The sequence below is a fragment of the Sinocyclocheilus rhinocerous genome, unplaced genomic scaffold (assembly GCF_001515625.1).
Source record: "Sinocyclocheilus rhinocerous isolate Xijiao unplaced genomic scaffold, SAMN03320098_v1.1 scaffold2765, whole genome shotgun sequence".
NCBI classification, from domain to species: domain Eukaryota; kingdom Metazoa; phylum Chordata; class Actinopteri; order Cypriniformes; family Cyprinidae; genus Sinocyclocheilus; species Sinocyclocheilus rhinocerous.
The window spans coordinates 38,248-62,598 of NW_015653018.1; the positions used below are offsets into that span (position 1 = coordinate 38,248).

Here is a 24,351-nt window from a genome sequence, read left to right on the forward strand (position 1 = left end):
AAATAATTATTATATTAAGGTATAAATATACATTGAATTTATTGTGTATATATATAACAAAACAACACCATGATTTTATAAATAACCAATAATATAATTATATAATAACAGATCAGTCATGCCAAAATAATGTTTTTATTATTTAATTAATTTACCTCCAGCCCTGGATACGCCACGCAGCCTGACTGCTGTCAATGTCACCGACACAAAGGCGCTGTTGCTGTGGCAACCTGCCGTGGCGACCGTGGATGGATATGTCATCACATACAGTGCAGACACTGGTGAGGAAACTCCTGCACTCTCTGTTGTGCTCTAGTTTGGGTTTCTTTATTCATTCTTGACTTGTCTGCATTGTCTCTGCTGCTGCTCGCCCTGTGTAGAGCAAAAAATTATTTGAGATATTTTAATATTACGTGTCACACCGCAGGACACTGCTGTCACTGCTTGACATGTCAGCTACCCCAAAATAAACCCACATCTGTTTTCACATGCTCTGTCTTTTTTAGTTTTTATAGAATAATTTCTGATTCATGTATTTTTCTCCACAGTGCCACCGATATCAGAGCAGGTTTCTGGAAACACGGTGGAGTTTGAGATGAGTTCACTGGCTCCAGCAACTCAATACACTGTCAATGTTTTTGCCATCAGAAACCGAGAGAAAAGTGCTCCAGCGACCACAGACTTCACCACAGGTGAGAGGAGCTTCAGCCATTACTAGAGCTCTAGCGCCCCCTATAGACCTCATCCAATACAGCAGCACTTCTTTATTGAGCAGTTCATATGCGGGATTCTTCGGAAACAGGGAGGAATTTGATTTAAAATTATAGTGAAATTCTGTAATGCATTTTTTTTTTTTTTTTGCATATGATTCATATGTTAATATATTAACATTAATAATAATATAAAATATTTCTTTTTTTGTATTGTTTTATGTCCTATTCATTTTAATTGTCTTATTATTTAGTCATTTCCTATTCAATATAATGAGTATAATTCTCATTATACTCATTATATTCTATTAATTAATTAATTTTCATAATTATTTTAATTATTATTTTATGTCCTATTATTTAATATGTCTTCATCGAAAATTAAAACCATTTAATTTATCACAAAAAATAATTTTCAAAATAATAATAATTATTATTAGTAGTAGTAGTAGTAGTAGTAGTAATATTAAAAGCAGGTTTAACACAGCTTTTAATGTTTTGTTTTATTTAAGAATAAACATTTTTTAAAGAAATGTCCTGTTGTTCTATCATATGTGACCTAATTGAATAATAAAAAACATTTAATGTATCAAAATACAACAAATATGGAATATTTAAATCAGCATTAACACAGCTTTTAATGTTTTATGTTTTTGAAAGTTATTTACTGTTAGTTTCTCGTGTGTCCTGGTTGAAAAAATATATATTATGTGCCACAAATTACTTAAAAATAATTATAATAATTATAAGATATAATAATAATAATAATACTTATTATTATTATTATTTATTTTTTAATGGTTAATAATAAAAAAAATTTTTTTTAAATATTGTATGCCTTGCATCTGATAATCAATACAAAAAAAATGTATCTTTTTCCAAATGTAACTACCTGCATAATAATAATAATAATAATAATAATAATAAACTGCTGGCCTGCTTATTTCAACACTTTTTTTCTGTTTTGTCAAAAACTATTTTGTAAATAAAAATATATTCTCCCATAATGCATCAGTGAGAGAACCTGAGTTTAGGATTCTTTTTATACTCGGTTTTCTTCACTGAAAATACCGTCATTCTCCTGATTCTCAAAATAATGGACTGTCATTAACACAGCTAATGCTGTGATAACAATGATCAATTCTAAACAATGAATGCATTTTTTATTTATTTCCAGCTCATTCGTAAGTGCTGCCCCTAATATTAGCATGTTTTTTTTTTTCATTCTAACTCATCTAATTGTCTGAATAAATGTCAGTGTAATCTGATTTCTCTGCTGTTATGTAGATGTGGACACTCCGCGTGATCTGGTTGCCAGTAATATTCAGACAGACAGCGCCGTTCTCACCTGGACGCCGCCGCGGGCCGCCATCACCGCATATATCCTGACCTTTGAAGCAGCGGACGGGGATGTCAGGGTCAGACTTTTCTCACATACTACTAACCTTCAGATGTTTATAGCTACCCACTTCTGCTATTGAGAATTTCAAGCTTTTAGTGTAATTACATAGGCCATATAAAAGGGATCGTTCAACCAAAAATCAACTTGTGTTGTTTGCAAACCTGTACGACTTGCGTTCTTCTGTGGAGCACAAAAGACGTTTTTGAGGTTGAAATATCTATATAAAACTATACCGTATACAATCCATGCAGATTTAAAGTGTGTTAGTCATAATATATAACTAATATAACCTATATGCATTAGTAATTTATATGGCTCAAGGCACAATTTGAGCATCTGGAGAATATTGTATAAGTATACATGAATTGCTTGATAATATGTTATATTGTAATATAGTTTATAATACATATTATTTCATGTATAAAAATACTATAACAAAATGTATTTATTTATTTATTTATTTTAATAAATTAATTAATTTAAATAATTAACACCATAACAAACAAAAAAATATTTTATTTTATTAATTTATTTTATATAGGCACAATTTGAACATCTAGAGAATTTTGTAAATTCTAGAATTCTGTTTTTGGATACGATTAGACAACAACAACAACAATAATCATCATCATCATCATCATCATCACTATCATAATAATAATAGTCATAATAATAATCCGAATAATAATCATATGTTTTATTTGTAATGCAACTTATACTCAAAGTGCTGCAACATTACAAAAGTGATCAAAATAGTATATAATATATGATGCTTAACAATAATTATTAAATACTAAAAAGGGGTTCAGATCATAATTGATGCATGTTCACACAGGAACTGAATCTAGAGCCGTCTGCGACCTCACACGGTCTGTCTGATCTGAGAAGCAGCACTGAGCACACAGTCCGACTGCAGGCCGTCACTGAGGACAAGAGGAGCACACGGATCAGCACCGTCTTCAGCACGGGTCAGTCTGTTTACTACACACAACACTGCTTTTCTCCTAGCACAAACTTCCAATCACCCTTAAAGTCACCATGAAATCAAAACTGCAATTGCAAAACATTCTTACTGCAATATTTCATAAAATAAAAAAAAAGTTTCCAAGGCAACGTTTCTCATTTTTGTTCAGTTTAAGCTGAAGTATTAAAATAACTAAAACTAAATAAACTAAAAATAAAAACTATTTAGACATATTCCAAAAAAAAAAACAATCTGATACTGCCTTACTAATATCCCATTCTTATTACATTGTATTATGGTCTTGATTATTACTCTGTCTTCAGAATTGTTTATCGGTCATTCCTTTTGGTTTTAAATTCATATATTTTATTATTTCTGATTCATGTGTTTATGGTTTGATTTTAATGTACAGCACTTTGGTCAGTCTTGTGGCTGTTTTCAAATGTGCTGTATAAATAAATGAACTTGAACTGATAAAAATGGCAAAAACTCATAACAAAATTATAAAACCTTTCAAATTGAAATGAAAACAAAAAACATAACAATAAAATCAAAATGAAAACATTAGCAAAAACTACAAACAGTATATCAATTATTCTAAAATGATCATTACTGTAAATAAATCATTACTGTAATCTTTAATCAATAACATTAATGCTCCACAATAAGGAAAATACTATCACAATTATTGTTTGACATATATATATATATATATACTGTTTTATTTATTTATTTATTTATTTATTTATTTGTCAGAATATAGTTTTTAAGTTTTGGGTTTTAATTGTCATTTATTTAGTTTTAGTTATTTTAGTACTTAAACTAAATAAAACCAAGAAAAGTTACCTTGACAATTAGCTGAAATAAAATGAGTCTACTTTAAAAAAAAAATTTAAAAAAAAAACATTTCAGTTACTCTTTATTTTATTTCAAATAGTGGAAAAAAATGTTTTTAGTTAATAATAATAACCTTGCACTAATTATGAAGATTATTTACTGTTTTATGCAGTAAGATTTATTTATTTGATTATTTTTTTAGCAGTCAGATTTATGCATTATTGCATTAAGTTCTTTAAAAACAGATCCACTTTTTGGCTGTGAGAGGAAAATGCACTCACTGTTCGTGTGATCTGTGTGTGTTACGGGGGAAGTCGTGGCCTAATGGTTAGAGAGTTGGACTCGTAACCCATATTTGCTGTCTGATTGTTGAATCAAATCCTTATATTGTGTGCAGCTGGCACGCGCTACAGGAACACCAAGGACTGCTCAGAAACTCTGCTGAACGGAGAGACGGCCTCGGGTCCGTACACCATTTACATCAGCGGAGACGAGAAGCAGCCGGTCCGAGTTTACTGTGACATGAGCACCGACGGCGGTGGCTGGATGGTGAGTCCAGATCAGCTCTTGCACCGGTTGCACCAGTTAGTTTTACAGCTTACACACTACTAAACATGTTTGCATTGCACCATTAAACTTAGCTGAAACTAACCTCTATGTATAAACTGAATGTTATAAAATAGAAGATTGAATAAACTGAATGGAATAAAATAGAAGATTGACTGAATTGCATCAATAATCTCGTTTTATTGCAGTATTTCATTTAAAAAAACAAACAACAACAAAAAATTTTTGATTTCATGTTGACTTTAAGGATGATTCGAACAAACCCATAACTCTTAAGTTTGAGCAGTAATATAGTTAGTTTTAAATGTGTTTCTGAATTATAAGAATACTTGTTATGCTATTCATGATTAAGTTGTATCATATTTCAATGGAAACATTTTTACTATGAGTAAGTATGGAAGCTTGTTTCTGCCACAAATAATAAAAAAGAAAAATGGTAACTGAGGCTTTCAAGGTAACAATTCTGACTTTCTCACAATTCTAAGAAAAGAAAAAAAAGCCAAGGTCATGGGTTCAGTTTCCAGGGAATGCATGAACTAATTTCCCCTGTAAACAAATGTGTTTGTCTCCACAGGTGTTCCTACGGCGTCAGAGCGGCAAGCTGGATTTCTACAGGAACTGGAGGAACTACTCTGCAGGATTCGGTGACACGAACGATGAGTTCTGGCTCGGTGCGACTCTATTTTAACAGACCAAAGTCATTATAACACTAAAATCTACTCAATCTGGGTTTACTGACGCAGATGGTGCGTCTTTGTCTTTCAGGACTTTCAAATCTTCACAAAATCAGCTCAGCCGGTCAGTACGAGTTGCGCGTGGACCTGCGTGACGGACAGGAGAGTGTGTTTGCAGTCTACGATAAATTTTACATCTCAGATCCTCGGTCCCGCTACAAGATCCAGATTGGTACATACAGTGGTACCGCAGGTGAATTCCATATACTTTATGCATTTGGTATACACTATTATCCAATGTAATACATATTACACTCTTAAAGGGGTCCTATTATGCTCTTTTACAAAGTCTTGATTTTGTTTTGGGGGTGTACTAGAACGGGCTCTCATACTAGGTTGTTCGAAAAACACATTAGTTTTCACATATTTTACATTATTACAACACCTCTCTCCAAGTTGAAAAAGTGAAAAAGCATAATAGGACCCCTTTAAAAATAAAGGTTCCTAAAAGAGGCGATGTCAGTGATGTCATAGAAGAACCATTTTTGGTTCCAAAAATAACTTTTTAGTGAACAGTTTTTAAAATAACAATTTTTCTTAGTGTGAAGAACACTATAATAATCTAATAAAGCAATAAGCCCCAAGAAGCCGTGGTTTACAGTGAATTTATAACAGCTTAGTGGCGTTGTTAGGAACGACGTGAAGCGAAGTGCCTAAAACCCCCTTAGCTGTTATAAATTCACTGTAAACCATGGCTTCACGGGGCTTATTGCTTTTATAAAACGGCTATTCCATATACGTAGTTATTTTTGTACAGTGGAAAAGTTCCATCCATATTTTTTCACTATAAAAACTTTTTGTACAGTGGAAAAGTTCCATCCATATTTTTTCACTATAAAAACTTTTTGTACAATGGAAAAGTTCCATGGATGTTAAAGGTTCTTCATAGAACCATCAATGCCAATTAAGAACCGTATCTCATGCAAATATGATGATCATAAGATCATTTCACCCTAGAATACATGCATACTTCATGATGCATCGTTCTTAAATGAGTGATAATATTTCATACCCAATGTTGGCAAAGGTTTTGTAATATTGAGCTTGTAATATTGTGTCTTTGTGTCTCTCTTTAGGTGATTCCTTGTCATATCACCAGAACAGACCCTTCTCCACCTATGACAATGACAATGACATTGCCGTCACCAACTGTGCCCTGTCCTACAAGGGAGCGTTCTGGTATAAAAACTGCCATCGAGTGAACCTGATGGGGAAATATGGAGACAGCAGTCACAGCAAAGCAAGTCATATTCTCCAATATTTTGGCCAATTAAATTTTATATCAAAATGAATTTTACTGGCGTTTTAAAAAAAAAAAATTTTTTAATAAAAGTTAAATAACATAAACATGATCTGACTTTTCTCAGTAAAATAGACAAAAATATACATACTTTACAATAAGGAGGACCCATTAGTCATGTCAGTTAATGCTTTAACTAACAATGAGCAGCACATTTGTCCTGGTATTTATTAATTAACAGTATTTATTCATTTTGTTAATAAACATACAACTGTTCATTGTTAGTTCAGCTCCATTAAATAATATGAACAGATACAACTTTTGATTTGAATAATGTATTAGAAAATTTTAAATAAACATTGATTAAGATTAGTAAATGCTTTAGAAGTATTTTTCATTGTTAGTTCCATCTAAAACTAAAACTATTAAACATTTTTGTTACTTGAAATAAAGCTGAAATAAGATCAAATAAATATTAGATGAATTACTTATTTAACTGGTTTCAGTTTCTAGTTTTTGTTTAGTTTAAGTTAGTTTAAACAGTAAAAGTACTCAATAAAAATTAACATTGGACTAAAACTAAAACTGAAATAAAAATAAATGAAACCTAAATAGTAATATTTAAAATAAACAAAAAAAAAATAAAAAACGACAGAAGCATATAACAAAATTACTAACAATGTAACTAAAATTACAATTAAAATAAATAAAAGCTAATTCAAAATATTAATAAAAACTATAATAGTATAATTAATACTAAAACAACACTGGTTTATTCATGTTAACTAATGTAGTTAATAAATGGAACCTTATTAAAAATAAAAGCTCATTCAAAATATTAATAAAAACTATAATAGTATATAATTAATACAAAAATTACACTGGTTAGTTCATGTTAACTAATGTAGTTAATAAATGGAACCTTATTGTAAAGTGTTACCAGTATAGCTTAATATTAAGAGGATAGATTTGCATCATAATAATCAGCGGTCTAAATGAAAGTGTAATTAGTAAAAAACATAATTTTCCCTTGGAAATATAATCCATAAAACGTCATCCAAGTCCTCAGGTTCAATAATGCTCGAGTAGATAAAAGTACAAATTCCCCCAAATAATATTCAACTACAATAATTAAAATACATTTAAGTACTTTATACCCTTTCATATACAACACTGAAATGTTTTGTAACATATTGAAATTAAATGAAACTATTTTAATTCACAGGGCATCAATTGGTTCCACTGGAAAGGCCACGAGCATTCGATTCCATTCGCGGAGATGAAGATCCGGCCAGTCAATTTCAGAAACTTGGAAGGCAGACGGAGAAGATCATAGACTTTAAATGTCCCTCTTTCTCTTTTCCCCAAAATCCCACACATCTCTCGGCACAGACAGATACGATTAAAACTCCTGAGTGGAACAGTTTTAGCCATTCGAACATTGCCTTCCATGTCAACATTATTAGACCCAGTGAACGCCAGCGAATACTGTTTCTTTAGACCTTTGATATGTTAGAAACAGACGTGATTGGTGGAGGGTTTTACATAAACTTGGTAGATACAGGCATGTGACATGTGATGTTTGAATGTGACGGTACAAGATCTTCCTATAACAAACCTCCATTTTCAGAATGATTAAAGGAAATATTCAATGATCTTGTACAGATTTTTTTTCAGAGGAGGAAGTGTCTTCGAGACCAGTGATGTCATTTCCTCAACTGAATCATTACCACGCTCAGGTCTGACATGCGGTAGTCAGGATGGTGCAAATAAGTGTGCTCATTTTGTCAGTTTTCAAAATTAAAGAATCAAATTTCAATGTGATTGTTTTCTTTTCCCCCGTAGAGTCCTCAGTATCTATAATCCCTAAAAAGTGTTGATTAAACTTGATCTCTTCTCCTGGAATGTGTCTAAAATTGATCTTCAACAAAATAGGAAATAAAAATTTAATTTGTAACGTTGGGATTTTTAATGTGTTGTCAAGTTCTCTTTACCTATCCAGAAAAAAAATAAAAATAAATAATAATTAGTAATTCTCACAGAGAAATTAGTTTTTTAACAATAATAAAATTATAATATTTTTATTTTAAAAACAAAACTTTTAATCATAAATAATAATATTATAAAATAATAGTATAATATTGTTAAAACACACACACACACACACACACACATACAGTATATATATACAAACACATTATATAGCATAATATAAATATATAATTATTAATTGTTAAAAACCAAAATTCTAATTGAGAAATATATATATATTTCTCAATTAGAATTTTGGTTTTTAACAATTAATAATTATATATTTATATTATGCTATATAATGTGTTTGTATATATATACTGTATGTGTGTGTGTGTTTTAACAATATTATACTATTATTTTATAATATTATTATTTATGATTAAAAGTTTTGTTTTTAAAATAAAAATATTATAATTTTATTATTGTTAAAAAACTAATTTCTCTGTGAGAATTACTAATTATTATTTATTTTTATTTTTTTTCTGGATAGGTAAAGAGAACTTGACAACACATTAAAAATCCCAACGTTACAAATTAAATTTTTATTTCCTATTTGTTTTTTCAATCATATTTTTTTTATTATCATTCAGAAATTTGTTTCTAATACAGCCAGCAATGTTAATTACACATAATAACAACTAATTCTAGTCTTGTTGATGAGCGTAATGTTGCTTCGTAAGCAGACCATGAAGTTTGAGATTGTAAAATATCAACAAGGTCAAGGTTTGTGAAATGTTATTTTTTATGTTTTATGACAATTTTTGCATCTTACATAGAAACATACTTGAATAAACTTTAAAAAAAGATAGAGGTACAGGAAAAACATCTTTCTAAATAGTGGGGAAAAAATTGGGAGCTGTCAAAATCAAAGTGTTGCATTAATTATTGTAGCTCAGTTTTTGATACATACAGTACATTTAGTAACTTCTGTTAGCCAGAATAATTATTCAGTGAATTAAATTGTTCATTAAAAGTAATAAAATATTTTGAATCAGCAGCCCATTGTTATGAATGTTACAAATCTGCGGGTATATAATTTGCAGTGTAATATACTTGAAAAATTAGCTGGAAATTTCACCTGCCACAAATCTCAATTTAAAGAGAAAAATAATAAAGTGAAATTAAGTTTTTGTTTTTATAAAATTGCACATTTTTGAGTTGGACATACATTCAATCCGTTTTCATTAAAGGACAGATCATTATCTAATAACTCTAACAACACTATGCATATTTGGCACAAATAATGTCACAGAAACACAGTATAACATATCTTTTTAATGTCTGGTATCATCTATTTCATCCCTTTTAAGAAATGCCCTAAAACTGAGCTTCATCAGTATTGCAGTTTATAGATCCTCAGCTTTGACATGAACTATTTCTCATATCGAGCGATCAGATTTAGTTTATCGCAAGGCATCGCATGTACAAATTAATCTGTACTTCCGACAATTTACTAAGAAGAAGTGAAAATTTGTTTTAAACCACCATGACTGCACATGTACAGCTATATAAATAATATGCATTAAATATAATAAAATAGATGTAAACTGTATATACATTTACTGTATAAAGATCCCTCGCTTTGAGAGCTTATGGTTATATATAAAGATACATAGCGATTGCTTATATAGTATGAATATATCAATATCTGCTTTTATTTTTAAGAATAGAAGCAGTGTATCATATAAAAGAATAATCATGTTTAATATTTATTTTATTCATCTCTAAAGTATGTCAGCAGTGGTGTCGTCACTCACGATGAGTAAACTGTTTATGATAAATATCATGTGCATTTGCAGATTGAGGCCTCCCATGCACAGAGAAGTTTCAATAGTTGTCATAACTGGTTTAAAATCAGTGGATTCTGGTTAACTAGTTACACCCCCAATGCCAAATATAAAAGAGAATTGTATAGCAAAAGTTTTCAAATGCTTGGTCCTGTGTAAACATCTCAGTTTAGCCTAGAAAATACACAAACTGCCTCGTACGTCGTTCGGCAGTGAGAAGAATTTAAAAGGAATAGAATACAAACTCGCACTCCATGAAGCCGGCAAGCACTACAAACTCAAGCTCCGATGTACCATGTAAACTGTATAAATATTCCTATTTACAAAAGTAATAAGAAGACTTCTCATTGTTTCTTATAAATATACAAAATGCAACATAATAACTTGAATATTCATGTGCACAGGACTCCTGCCCGGGACCGTTTATTTCACAGACACCTACGGTAAGATTTATACGATTTTTACCTTTAAACTTCAAACTATCTTCCACAGATGTATCCAAACACCGATTAAAGGAAATCCACCATCATGACCCTCACTATACTTACTGTGGGACAATTAAAACCCCCTTGACCCTCAAAAAAACAGTTTTGCACTACAGGAGCACAATTTATCCACTTAGCAAGTGTCTTCGACATGCAAATTGCAATTTATAAAAATGCTAAGCAGCGTGTTTGTTTATTAAATTGTCTAATTAGAGGATGCATTCAGCTACTGATAATATTAACGCATTTTACCGTGATTAAATCCATTTTCCACCTACAGTAATTAGTACACTCTAAAAAATGCTGGGTTAAATACAACCCAGTGCTGGGTAAAATAGGGACAAACCCAGCAATTGGGTTGTTTTGACCCAGCGGTTGGGTTAAATGTTTAACCCAACCTTCTGGGTAGGAGAAGTTTCAATAGTTGTCATAACTGGTTTAAAATCAGTGGATTCTGGTTAACTAGTTACACCCCCAATGCCAAATATAAAAGAGAATTGTATAGCAAAAGTTTTCAAATGCTTGGTCCTGTGTAAACATCTCAGTTTAGCCTAGAAAATACACAAACTGCCTCGTACGTCGTTCGGCAGTGAGAAGAATTTAAAAGGAATAGAATACAAACTCGCACTCCATGAAGCCGGCAAGCACTACAAACTCAAGCTCCGATGTACCATGTAAACTGTATAAATATTCCTATTTACAAAAGTAATAAGAAGACTTCTCATTGTTTCTTATAAATATACAAAATGCAACATAATAACTTGAATATTCATGTGCACAGGACTCCTGCCCGGGACCGTTTATTTCACAGACACCTACGGTAAGATTTATACGATTTTTACCTTTAAACTTCAAACTATCTTCCACAGATGTATCCAAACACCAATTAAAGGAAATCCACGATCATGACCCTCACTATACTTACTGTATGACAATTAAAACCCCCTTGACCCTTAAAAAACACTACAGGAGCACAATTTATCCACTTAGCAATGACGTTTCCAAAATAAAGTGTGCTGGCCACATTTCGTGGTTTTCGACATGCAAATTGCAATTGATAAAAATGCTAATCAGCGTGTTTGTTTATTAAACAAACTGTCTAATTAGAGGATGCATTCTGCTACTGATAATATTAACGCGTTTTACCGTGATTAAATCCATTTTCCACCTACAGTAATTAGTACAGTAAATGCAAAAAAAAAGTCTATGTTGTGCTGAAGAGCGTAAAGGAATAGTTCAAACAAAAATGAAAAATTGCTGAAAATGTACTCCCCCCTCAGGCCGTCCAAGATGTAGATGAGTTTGTTTCTTCATCAGATTTGGAGAAATGTAGCATTGCATCACTGTCTCAGCAATGGATGCTCTGCAGTGAATGGGTGCCATCAGAATGAGAGTCCAAACAGCTGATAAAAACATCACAATAATCCACACCACTCCAGTCCATCAGTTAACATCTTGTGAAGCCAAAAGATGCGCGTTTGTAAGAAACAAATCCATCATCAAGACGTCTTTAACTTCAAACTGTTGCTTCCGGCTTTGAAAAAAAAAATCCATAATCAATAAAAATAGTCCATAATCCGTAATAATGCTTCCATTAGTGAAAAGTACATCTCCTGTTGTCCTCTCACATCACAATCCACCCACATATTTGTTTAGAATTGTTTGTAAACTGTGCTTGATCTGTGCATATTTCTCTCCTGATTCAGACCAGACAACATTATTATGGATAGAGGACTCGTTTGAAGTTAAAAACGCCTTGATAGGTTTGTTTCCTACAAATGTGCAGCTTTTCACTTCACTAACAAGATGTTAACTGATGGACTGGAGGGGTGTGGATTATTGTGATGTTTTTATCAGCTGTTTGGACTCTCATTCTGACGGCACCCATTCACTGCAGAGCATCCATTGGTGAGCAAGTGATGCAATGCTACATTTCTCCAAATCTGATGAAGAAACAAACTCATCTACATCTTGCATGTTCTGAGGGTGAGTAAAATTTTCATCAAATTTTAATTTCTGGATGATCTATTTTGCATTATGATCTACACTATGTAACTGGACCGGACTTCACGTTCAATTCCAGTGTTGCATGACCCTTTTGCCTATTATAGAGCTCTACTGACCCTTTCTGGAACTGTGCATCAGTGCAACATTTGTGACAGCTTAACACATGCAGGGAAACGTGTCAAAACAGACGTCATGGAATAAATCTCCTGCTGTGGTGAAGCAGATCCTGCGTCAGAGGCAGCGTCTAATCATGTCGTACAAAAGTAGAAAACCTAAAGGCCAGTGAGGTCCACGATGGCTTTGATGAAGATGGTGTCGTCACGTATGTATGAGTTCTTGCCCTCCAGCTTGGACAGCGGACAGAAGTGCGGGCAGCCGCTGGCGATGTTCATCTCGCTTACAGGCCTCTGGAATGAGGAGGAAGTGATGTCGGGACGGAAAGCATCGATGATGTGCTCTCTGTTACTCTGGTCCAGCAGCATCAGTGTGACCTGGAAGAAAGTAACTAACTTCAGCTCACAAACACATAGCAATGCATGCATTTTGGGCTAGGTTAGGCTGGTTCATTTCGTTTCCCCCACCTGCATGGCTTTGGTTACACCACAGAACGTTAGTACTATTCTTAATATTAAAATAGACATCAAATATTTAATTTAAATACATGAAATTTATTAGTTCATTTTTTATTTATTATTATTGAAACAGACGTCATGGAATAAATCTCCAGCTGTGGTGAAGCAGATCCTGCAGCAGAGGCAGCGTCTAACCATGTCGTACGAAAGTAGACAACATATATATATATATATATATATACAGTATTTAAATTTGGACATTTTCACTTAGGGGTGTACTCACTTCTGTGAGATACTGTGTATATATATATATACAGTATTTAAATTTGGACATTTTCACTTAGGGGTGTACTCACTTCTGTGAGATACTGTGTATATATATATATACAGTATTTAAATTTGGACATTTTCACTTAGGGGTGTACTCACTTCTGTGAGATACTGTGTATATATATATATACAGTATTTAAATTTGGACATTTTCACTTAGGGGTGTACTCACTTCTGTGAGATACTGTGTATATATATATATATATACAGTATATATATAAATAAACAAATTTATAAATACAATAAAATACATTTTATCATATTCATTGTATTATTTTTTTTTAATTCAAAAAAATTAATATCTATATTCACTTAATTCTATATTCACTTAAAAACTTAAAATTCCCCTATTTGTAATTTTAAAAGTTTCTGTTTTATCTAAAAAAAATGCAATATTAACATATATTTAAATCCTAAATTCACAAAAATACATTTTTATATGCTTGGCAATATATGACCTAAAAAGGTTTCTAAGTTATATATTATTGTTATTATTATTATTATTATTATTATTATTACATATGCATTCTGTATGAAATATAAAAAATTATGCAATATTAATATATTCAATCATCATTTATTCACAATAATAAATTATCACTTAAAGTTGCCCTATTTGAATTTAAATGACCTTTCATTAAAAGTAACAATATTATTTATTTTTATCAGGAATAGTGTAATACTGTAATGTGTTCATTTAAAACAACAATACTCCTCGTTGCTGCTTTAACACATGTAGCATAAGTCTGAAGACAAGCATTAAAAAATGGTGATGCACCTTCTGGTTGAAGGGCCATTTGAGCAGCGCATCACTCATTCCTCTCATGACCACAAAAAACAGCGAGAGATGCGTTCCACGACCCGTCCCGTCGCCGTTCAGGTAAATCCGCAGGCACATCTTATAGCCGTACTTGCTTGTGTAAAATGCTGAACAAAACGAGGAGCATGTTAGTCAAAATATATAATTTACAAATCAAAACAATCATCATCGTGTCTATTCTGACTAATGTGGTTGTTTCTACCGGGTGAAAACATGGCAGGCGCCCGTCCAGCAATGGCATCTTGTCTCTTTTTAGTGAAATCTGATATCCGCCAGATGAAGACGCCGTCAAACGTGGAGGCAGACATCTCCCGCAATCTGCCCTCCATTTCAGCCACAGTCAGGTCTTTAACGCCCACCTGCCGCTCCAGCTGACGAACCTACATGAGACACAGAGTCGTGATGGAGAAATACGGGCGTGAGGCCATCTGATTAGATTTGGAGGCAAAAAAGTTGCGATCACATTACTAAAGATTTATACTGACGATATTAACCCTGTAAAGCTTACTGTATCATATTCGATACGCACATTTCTAAGGCCTCTAAATTATCTACACCAAAACTTTTCTGAAATACTTGTTGTACACAATCTATTACATTCTGTCGTCTGATTGATAGTTTATAGCTTTTTTAGTTTAATTGTACAAACGTCCACCTTCAGCTCGTGCGTCACGTGTCTTTTTGCTGTGAAATACTGATTTTTATAAAGTAAAGGTAAGAATAACTCTTATATTGTTAGTAATACTTCAAGATGAACTTACTGGACTGAAGCAACTTAGCTTTACTTGATTATCCATACACCTTTTTTTTTTTTTTTTTTGAAAAATCATGTTCAAATGTGAGTCTCAAATATGATCATCAGGCTTTTGAGGAACGTTTATTTGTTCATCTCTCAAACATCATTGTATTGCATTGCATTATATGATTTGAAACTACAAAGCTTTGATCATAAAACTAAGCATTTTCTAAATATCATCTTAATAAGTCATATTAATAGGATATATACTGTTGCATGACAACTGATATTTATTCACAAAAAATGTATTCACTTAAAATTTTAAAAGCTTCTATTTTATGATAATTATTATTATTATTATGTATTCTCCTAGTTTCATTTATATATGCATACATGCATTACATTATATTTTTATATATATTGCAAATAAAAAAATGCAATATTAGCATATATTTAAATCCTAATTTATTTAAAAATACATTTCTATTTGAATATATGATTTAAAAAGGCTTCTAAGTTATGTATTATTATTATTAGAAGTAGTAGATACAAAAAATGCTATATTAATATATTCAGTCCTAATTTATTCACAATAATAAATAATCACTTCATGTTAAAATGTGAGTATCAGATATGATCATCAGTCATTTGAGGAACGTTTATTTGTTCAATCATCATTGTATTGCATTGCATTATATGTTTTGAAACTATAGAACTTTGATAATAAAACTAAGCATTTAAATATCATCTTACTAAGACAAATTATGGAAGTTACAGGGTCACAACTGATATGTATACAGGTGCATCTCAATAAATTAGAATGTCATGGAAAAGTTCATTTATTTCAGTAATTCAACTCAAACTGTGAAAGTTATTTTATGTAAGTATCTGCTATAGTGTTATAAAGATCTCATTTATTTACATTACAAGCTATCAGAATTTAATTTTTCTTTTTGGCCATATAAATATCAGCATCTGCACCAAATTGCATCGGAATAAAACTGAGGTGTTTATTCCTCCATATTCTCACTATATGTGACCCTGGACCACAAAACCAGTCTTAAGTGTCAATTTTTCAGAATTGAGATTTATAAAGCTGAATAAATAAGCTTTCCATTGATGTATGCTTTGTTAGGATAGGTACAAAATATCTTCATGGAACATGATCTTTACTTAATATCCTAATGATTTTTGGCATAAAAGAAAAATCTATAATTTTGACCCATGCAATGTATTTTTGGCTGTTGCTACAAATATACCCCAGCGACTTAAGACTGGTTTTGTGCTCCAGGGTCACATATCATACTATATGAGCCATAAAAGCCTGATGTATCAAATATGATACTCAACAAAAAACCACATATGCAACCTAAATTTCAAAAAATTTGATTTTTCTGACTATTATTTCATATGTCAGGCTTTACAGGGTTAAAACAGACAGCACACCTTGTTACTAAGAGCCTCGATTTTGTCCTGATCGAGTCTGTGTTGGCGGTTGCTGGCCTCCATGGTGGTTGCGAAGCGCTCCACTTCTCGGTTTAGCACGCAGACCACGTCTTCAAACGTCCCCACCTTCACCTCCAGCTCCTGGCAGCGACGGCCCAGATCCGCCACCTTGGTCTTCTCGCTGTGGAGCTGGAGCTCCAGCGCTGCGCCCACCGAGCTGGGCAGAGGAGTGAAGGACGTGGGCAGCGTGGCGGCGGGCGGAGGGGGAGGCGGCGGCGCGCCGGCGGAGGACGAGGAGGCGGAGGATGAAGAGGAGGGCACCCCCTGCACGGGAGGTCCGGTCGGGCCCGGGATGGCGCTCAGCTGACTGACTCTGGCCTCTAGGTCTCGGAGCGCCTGGTGAAGCTCGTGTGCTTTGTGACCGGCCAGCTCCAGACTTTGGGGCTGCAGGCCCTCCAGACTGACCTTCATGCCCATGATGTAGTGCAACAGCAGGTTGAGATGTTCGTGAGCACAGGCACGCTCGTGATCGTGGATCTTCTCCTTCTCCACCTCAAAGGGAAACCAGTTAGATTAAACTTCAGCATGTAACTCATGAATGATTCCTCAAATCATTCGGTTTGCATCGTGCAACTGCATTATGAGTTGAGTTCTGAATCCTAGCTCACTTTTTTTTTTTTTCCAGAAAATATAAAAGTCTAGTTTTATATTTGTATCTGTGAGAAATAGTGATATTTTATACATTTTAATTATATAAGATCTCCTTTAATGTTAGCATTTATTAATATTTTGAATTAACTCTTATTTTTATATTTTCAGTTTTCGATTTCATTTTAGTTTAAGTTTTGATATTTTTATGTGCTTGTCATTTTTATTATTTTTTAAACATTTCTATTCATTTTTAATTTATTTTGATTTCAACTTCTAGTTTTACATTTGTATCTGTATGAAACAGTGATATTTGATAAATTTAAATTGAATTTAAAAGTTTTTTAAGTTTAAGTTTTTGTAATTTTGTTATGTGCTGTTGTCATTTTTTTAATTGTTTTAATATTTTTATTTAGTTTTGATTTTGATTTATTTCAGTTTTAGCAATTTTAGTACTTCAACTTAGTTATTTTATTTCAGTTTGTTGCCAAGTCGTTTAAGTTTTTTTTTTAAGTTTAAGTTTTTCATTTAATATTTTTTACTTTATTTCAATTAAACATTTTAATAGTTTTATATATTTTAAGTAATACTAGTCTATTTCCTCACATACCAGATTTATTTCAGTTCCACTGCTATTTTCTGAACATTTTATTCTTTATTATTTTCTTTCACTTTAATTTTAGTTAAAATTTTAGTAATTTTGTAGTTTTTTTTTGTTGTTTTTTTTATTAGTTTTTTAAATCCATCTATATATATATATATATATATATATATATTATTGAATTTTTTTTCAGTTAACATTTAATTTATTTCAAGTAACCAATGATTTTCATGGTTTTGGTTTTAGCTTTAAGACCAATAATAACATTTTGCTTTAAAACAAATTAACCCTGTGTTGTATGTACATTATGCTGTACACTGAGGTTTGGGATAGAGAAAAAGAAAATTATGGAATGATATTCCAGACAATATTGAAAAGGCAAGTGCAAAGGGATTGCGATTCCATTTGAGTTTTGTGCGGGTTGGAGCAGGACACGGAGAAAGTGAAACAACAAATGGGTGATTTTCTATTGCTATTCAAAAATGACAAAATCATAACTTGTAATACTTGGAAATGCAATTGCAAATGGACTTTGCGTTTCCATTTTAAATTTGGCAGACATGTTACATACACGGAAAAGAAAATGGAAACACAAATGCATGATTTGCAATTCCGTTTGGATTATGTCACAATGTATGCATCCACAAATTGAAAACGCAACTGCGAATACTATTTGCAATTCCTTTTGAATATTGTCCGGAATATCATTCCATAGAAAAGGGTAGTTCATGACCATTTTTTGACTCCAACTGATTGTGTTTATTATTTGTAAACTTGTTTTCAAAACTGTACACTCTAAAAAATGCTGGGTTAAATGATTTCAACATTGTCAATGATAAGAAATGTTTCTTGACAAACCCAGCAATTGGGCTGTTTTGACCCAGCGGTTGGTTTTAAATGTTTAACCCAACCTTCTGGGTAGTAACCCAACCGCTGGGTCAAAACAACCCAATTGCTGGGTTTGTCCCTATTTTACCCAGCACTGGGTTATATTTAACCCAGCATTTTTTAGAGTGTACAACTGTGTTAAATTATAGGGTTCTAGATATGAAAACTACTTACTGACATGTCGCAGCCAACCACATGATATCTGCATGGAGTCCTGAATTTGCTGCAGAACTTGATGTGGTCAACATACTAAAAAGAGGAGCGCAAAGAAATTTAAATATCGACCATCCGTACATACAGTTTTGCTAGTTCTGTTTTCTTAACTGAGTGTTACTGAATAATACTGTAATTTTGTGTGATGTTTTTGATTACCACACCTTTTCCCTGGGGATTTTCTTCTTCGCACATCCTTCACAAATCATAGGATATTTGGGACAGATCTCATCATGGGCCTGTGAAAGCATCATTTTGTAACATAAAATGCTTTTTTCCCACCTTTCAAATTAATACATATTTTCTCAGACCACTCACTTACCTTGATGTTTCTGAAGTGAAATGGTTCTTTACAGTACTTGCAGTTGAGAGTTCTCTCAGGACACTCGCGTTCATTATGACGCTCCTGTTCGTTCAGTCTAATGAGCTCTTTGCACAAGGGACACGGCAGAATCATGAACTCACACTTCCCTTCATGGCTCAGCTACAAAAAACAAACGAAAAATATGACACAAGTTACCAACTGAATAATGAGAAACTCTCCATTTATACTGAATATTTATGCATATGTAGTGTCTAAATACTTCTGCTCCTGTATATCAATAAAGCTAATGTTAATGAACACAACCTCATAATCCTTAATACTGCCTTTCCAGGAGCAGCCTTCGTTGAAGCACACAGCTGGAAGATTTTCAACTTCTCTTCTGGCAGCATTGTCGGGAAACGCCTGCAAGAAAACACAGAGAATGGGCATGCTCTGCAGTAAAGGTTTGGCTTTAAATCATTTTTAAAATGCTCACAAGTCTGGATTCACATTAAGCAAAGCTTTTGCGCTTACGCAGCCTGGTTTGAGGATCGACGTGGGCTCTTCGAAGATGTCCTCCTTGATACAGGCATTACATTTCTGTGGTCCTGATCTAAAATGGCAATGCAACACACATTAGCTATTTTGACATCAACATTTTTGGCATCAATGCTTAAATATTTGTTGTGATGTGAAATTGTATTTTTTTTTTTATGTATAATCACTTATAATTACTATCATTATATATATTAGATTCCACGGTAAAACTATAAGAAAAAATATTGCATACAAAAAAAAACTAAAAACTTTTATACCTCAAAATTACACTATTGTTCATAAGTTTGGGGTCAGTAAGATTTGTTGGTGGGAAAAAAATACTTTTTACAGAAATTATGGATTAAATTGATCAAAAGTGGCAGTAAAGACATTTATAATTTTACAAAAGATTTGGATACTTGCTGCTCTTTTGATCTTTCTATTCATCCAAGAATCCTGTAAATATGTATCACGGTTTCCACAAAAATATGAAGCAATGTTTTCAACATTGTCAATGATAAGAAATGTTTCTTGAGCAGCAAATCAGCATATTAGAATGATTTCTGAAGGATCATGTGACACTGAAGACTGGAGTGATTATGCTGAAAATTCAGCTTTGCATCACAGGAATAAATTACAATTTAAAATATGTGACCCTGGAGCACAAAACCAGTCAATAGAAAACAGTTATTTTGAACAACAGTTATTCAGTTTTTACTGTATTTTTGATCAAATAAATGCAGCCTTAGTGAATATAAGAATAAAAGATGCCAAACTTTTGAACGGTAAAAGTGTCATCATTCCGGTATTTCCGTATGTGTCAATCGCCCCAATGAATGTTTTAAAGTCATTGCATCAGAACTGAATTGTATCGGCCAAATAACTGCATCTGTTTTTGATCAGCAGACTGAATTACCCAACAGTTCGGTTGAAGCAGTAAGAACAAAAGCGATGGCCGCACTGCGCTTGGAACGGTCTCCTCAAAATGTTCTGACAGCAGCTGCATAAATGTTTGTCTTCAAGTTTGTTGGCCAGAATCTTCTTTGGGAACCCGGGCTTGTTGTTCTCCATGGAGGACGGGGGAGAGGGTTCTTGAGCAGCCATGTCCTCCTCTAAACCTTCCTGATCTAAACAAAAGAGAATCCACAGAGGCAGAAAACTATTATTAAGTATAGACAACAGGGATTTTCCATTAAAAATAAAGATTATTACATTATTACATCCTCGCATTTGTGAGTTTGCATCTCACAATTCTGAGTTTATATCTCGCAATTCTGACTTTTTTCCCTCTGAAATCTGAGTTTACATCGCGCAATTCTGTTTTTTTTTCCCCCACTGTTTCCGTCATGGAATTAAATAAATAAAACAATTTTACAATTCAACTTTTTATCTCACAATTTTGACTTTTTTTTTTCTCGCATTAGCGTGTTCATAGCTCACAATTCTGAGTTTATAGCTCAAACTTAACTTTCTCAATATTGTGAGCTTATATCTTATAATTCTGACTTTTTTTTAGAATTGCAAGTTCTGAATCCCATAATTCTGAGTTTATATCCCACAATTTTGAGTTTATCTCTCAAAATTCAGACTTTTTTCTTTTTTCAACATTGCGAGTTTATTTCTTGCAATTCTGAGTTTATATTTGTGAGATATTTCTTGTGAAATATAAACTCAGAATTGCGAAAAATAAAAAGTTGCGATTACAATTATTTCATGGCGGAAACAGGTTTCCATACTCTGCAAATCATTATTTCATGTCATTTATTTATTTGGTAATAGATAATGCAAAGTCAGGCAGATGATTTCAGGGAGACGCAAAACCTTAAGTTTCACATAAAGGTCCCGATGATCTGAATTTATTTATTATTTATTATTATTATTTATTTTTTGTAATGTTGAACATTATCTTTTACCTAGCTATTTATCAAGCAATCTTACTTTAAAGAACGAAATTAAATAAGCACTGACATGCAAAATGTAGCATTACACCTAACACATATTGTGCTGTCTGTTATGATTTTAGAAGCATATTCAGAGCTGTCTTGCTGTTTGTAAGCACATTATGAACAATACATAGCATTATTATTTGTACATTAATCACATTTATTGCGTTTGATAAGATTGTTATGCTCTGCTAGCAATTGCACAGGCTGAAATAAAAAGTATTGTAAAGTAATTAGATAAACATTTTTTAAAAATAATGATTGACAGACTCGTGCACAGCAGGCCACATAATTCCAAACCTTATCTTTTTGTTTCTGTTTCAGTTTTGCTTGTATGTGTGTGTTTGCATACAGACATCCACACAAATGATATTAATAGTGTACAGTGGTGTAAACATTCACATGAAACACACACTAGAACCTTTCATGCGTATCTCAAAGCACTTTTGTCAGATATCGACCATGCAGCCCGTCGATATGCATCATGCAATCAGCTGACAATTGCACATCTCATCTTTTCCTCTGTTGCTAAGCAAATGCAACATTTTTCGGATGGTTGTTGCGTCCTTTCTGTACCGCCACGCCTCTTTTACATACATTAAAGGGATATGGTGAGCCTGACAATAAACGTACATGCAATAAAATGAGAATCAAAGAGTGCATTCTGAGACAGACGCACTGATGCGCGCGTCAGACTTACCGCACCGCGATGAGATTTCACTTTCATTTGCTCGGTTCCGCTTGGGCTCTGATGGACGGAGGCGCGCGGCGCGTCTGCTGTGTTTTGGTGGTCGACATTGTTGAGAAGAGCGCGTGCTCTTTCACAGGATTACGTCATAATGTGAGCATGCACTAGGCTTTTGGATCTCTGAGCTTGTTTTTTTCTAACAGGACAGGAGGACTATCTATCATGATAACCTCCTGAAATGCAGGAAAAATGGTTATTTGGTGCGTAATGTAGATACATAATATCCATCTAAATGTTTACTATTAATATTTTGTTTTTATTATTGTTATTATTGTTTAGTTTGGTGCATAATGTAAATACGATACATAATATTCATACAAATGTATAATATTCATATTGACTATTATTATACAGATCTACTGTACTTGTACAGCATCATATGAATAATGATGAGAATAGTGTCAACAATAGCGAGGAATTTAGAATAATAATATTATGGAATAATATTCTAAAAGATATATAAAACCAAATAGTCAAAAATGCATGTGCTATATATATTAGATCTGCATTTATATGTATGTATGTATGAATGAATGTGTGTGTGTGTGTGTGTGTGTACACTGTATATGTATACACACACACACACACACACACACACACACACACACACACACATATATATATAGGCCTATAACACACATGCATATGTTTGAACATTATTAGAATAGAATATTATTATATGTTGAATATATGTACATATATATGTTTTGAATATTTTATTTATATACATATACATGTATATTCTTATTTCTGTATAATATTCAATAAAGTAGAATGGGATCCACAATCCAAATAGACAACCGGCAAAGTACAGTATACTGCTACCTACACCACTCAGAACATATAATATAATATTATATTATATTATATTATATGTTCTGAGTGGTGTAGGTAGCAGTATACTGTACTTTGCCGGTTGTCTATTTGGATTGTGGATCCCATTCTACCAGTAGAGGCGCTAAAGCCCTGCTGTTTCATCATAACACCGCTAGAGGCGCTGAGCGCCACAGCGCGGCTATTCATCATCCTACCGCTAGAGGCGCTGCAGCACAAGCGCGCACCGACGCTCGCCCCTCTCGCAGTCCTCCTCACGGCATTCCACAGCTGACTGACTCCGAGGGATTAGTGATGGGAAGTCCGGTTCTTTTCCGCGAACCGGTTCTTTCGGACAGTTCGTTTCAATAAACCGGTTCAAAAATATAAAACACATGCATATGTTTGAACATTATTAGAATAGAATATTATTATATGTTGAATATATGTACATATATATGTTTTGAATATTTTATTTATATACATATACATGTATATTCTTATTGCTGTATAATATTCAATAAAATTAATAATTGGTTTTCTTAATATTATAGATATTATTATATTATATGTTGGATGTATGCATAATCACACACACACACACACACACACACACACATATTTATTACTGTATAATATAATATATTATATATAATAATAACAATAATAATAATAAGTTGTACTTTTTATAGCGCTTTTCCAAAGTGCTTTACAATCAACAATAAACATAAAATACATAAAAGAACAGGACAAATACAATAAACAATTCAGAATACACATCAGTCTCCACAAACAATCATGGTATCTCAGTCAAATATATAGTCCTATGTAATATATGGAATATTATTATATTCTTATATGCATATGCAAAAAAAGCATGTTTTGAATTATTTTTGTTTTAAATATATACATTCATATAGGCTATATTCTTATTATTACTGTATATATAATATAATATAATATAATATAATATAATATTATATTA

The 24,351-nt window shown here is 32.6% G+C and overlaps 3 protein-coding genes across 3 annotated transcripts in view; 2 read left to right on the forward strand and 1 right to left on the reverse strand.

Moving 5' to 3' along the window:
* The window catches only part of LOC107715542 (tenascin-like), a 43,480-nt gene extending 35,486 nt beyond the window's left edge, over positions 1-7,994 (forward strand). Inside the window, exons 14-22 of the mRNA XM_016521693.1 lie at positions 162-281; positions 549-692; positions 1,998-2,128; positions 2,948-3,080; positions 4,311-4,462; positions 5,055-5,151; positions 5,246-5,407; positions 6,291-6,454; positions 7,680-7,994. Coding sequence (XP_016377179.1) covers positions 162-281; positions 549-692; positions 1,998-2,128; positions 2,948-3,080; positions 4,311-4,462; positions 5,055-5,151; positions 5,246-5,407; positions 6,291-6,454; positions 7,680-7,790 — 1,214 coding nt within the window. The 3' untranslated portion in view covers positions 7,791-7,994. The remainder of the gene's footprint in view (positions 1-161; positions 282-548; positions 693-1,997; positions 2,129-2,947; positions 3,081-4,310; positions 4,463-5,054; positions 5,152-5,245; positions 5,408-6,290; positions 6,455-7,679) is intronic.
* A 4,767-nt stretch (positions 7,995-12,761) lies between these two features.
* On the reverse strand, positions 12,762-22,602 carry LOC107715537 (TNF receptor-associated factor 2-like). The gene is made up of 11 exons (XM_016521689.1): positions 22,506-22,602; positions 20,779-20,989; positions 19,860-19,938; positions 19,650-19,748; positions 19,344-19,505; positions 19,186-19,260; positions 18,983-19,057; positions 16,672-17,223; positions 14,692-14,869; positions 14,448-14,596; positions 12,762-13,258 (listed from the first exon to the last, which is right to left on the reverse strand). Exons 2-11 carry the CDS (start codon positions 20,964-20,966, stop codon positions 13,040-13,042), a joined length of 1,776 nt encoding a protein of 591 aa, XP_016377175.1. The 5' UTR covers positions 20,967-20,989; positions 22,506-22,602; the 3' UTR covers positions 12,762-13,039.
* Positions 22,515-24,351, forward strand: part of LOC107715532 (rab-like protein 6) — a 33,772-nt gene continuing 31,935 nt past the window's right edge. Inside the window, exons 1-2 of the mRNA XM_016521685.1 lie at positions 22,515-22,646; positions 23,445-23,693. Of these exons, the coding sequence (XP_016377171.1) occupies positions 22,515-22,646; positions 23,445-23,693 (381 nt within the window). The remainder of the gene's footprint in view (positions 22,647-23,444; positions 23,694-24,351) is intronic.

Coding starts and splice junctions, on each gene's coding strand:
- LOC107715537 (XM_016521689.1), bottom strand. CDS start 20,966: ATGGCTGCTCAAGAACCCTCTCCCCCGTCCTCCATGGAGAACAACAAG. Junction 19,506..19,649: donor GCAGTATTAAGGATTATGAG/GTTGTGTTCATT, acceptor TGTTTTTTGTAG/CTGAGCCATGAAGGGAAGTG. Junction 13,259..14,447: donor AATGGCCCTTCAACCAGAAG/GTGCATCACCAT, acceptor ACTTTCTTCCAG/GTCACACTGATGCTGCTGGA.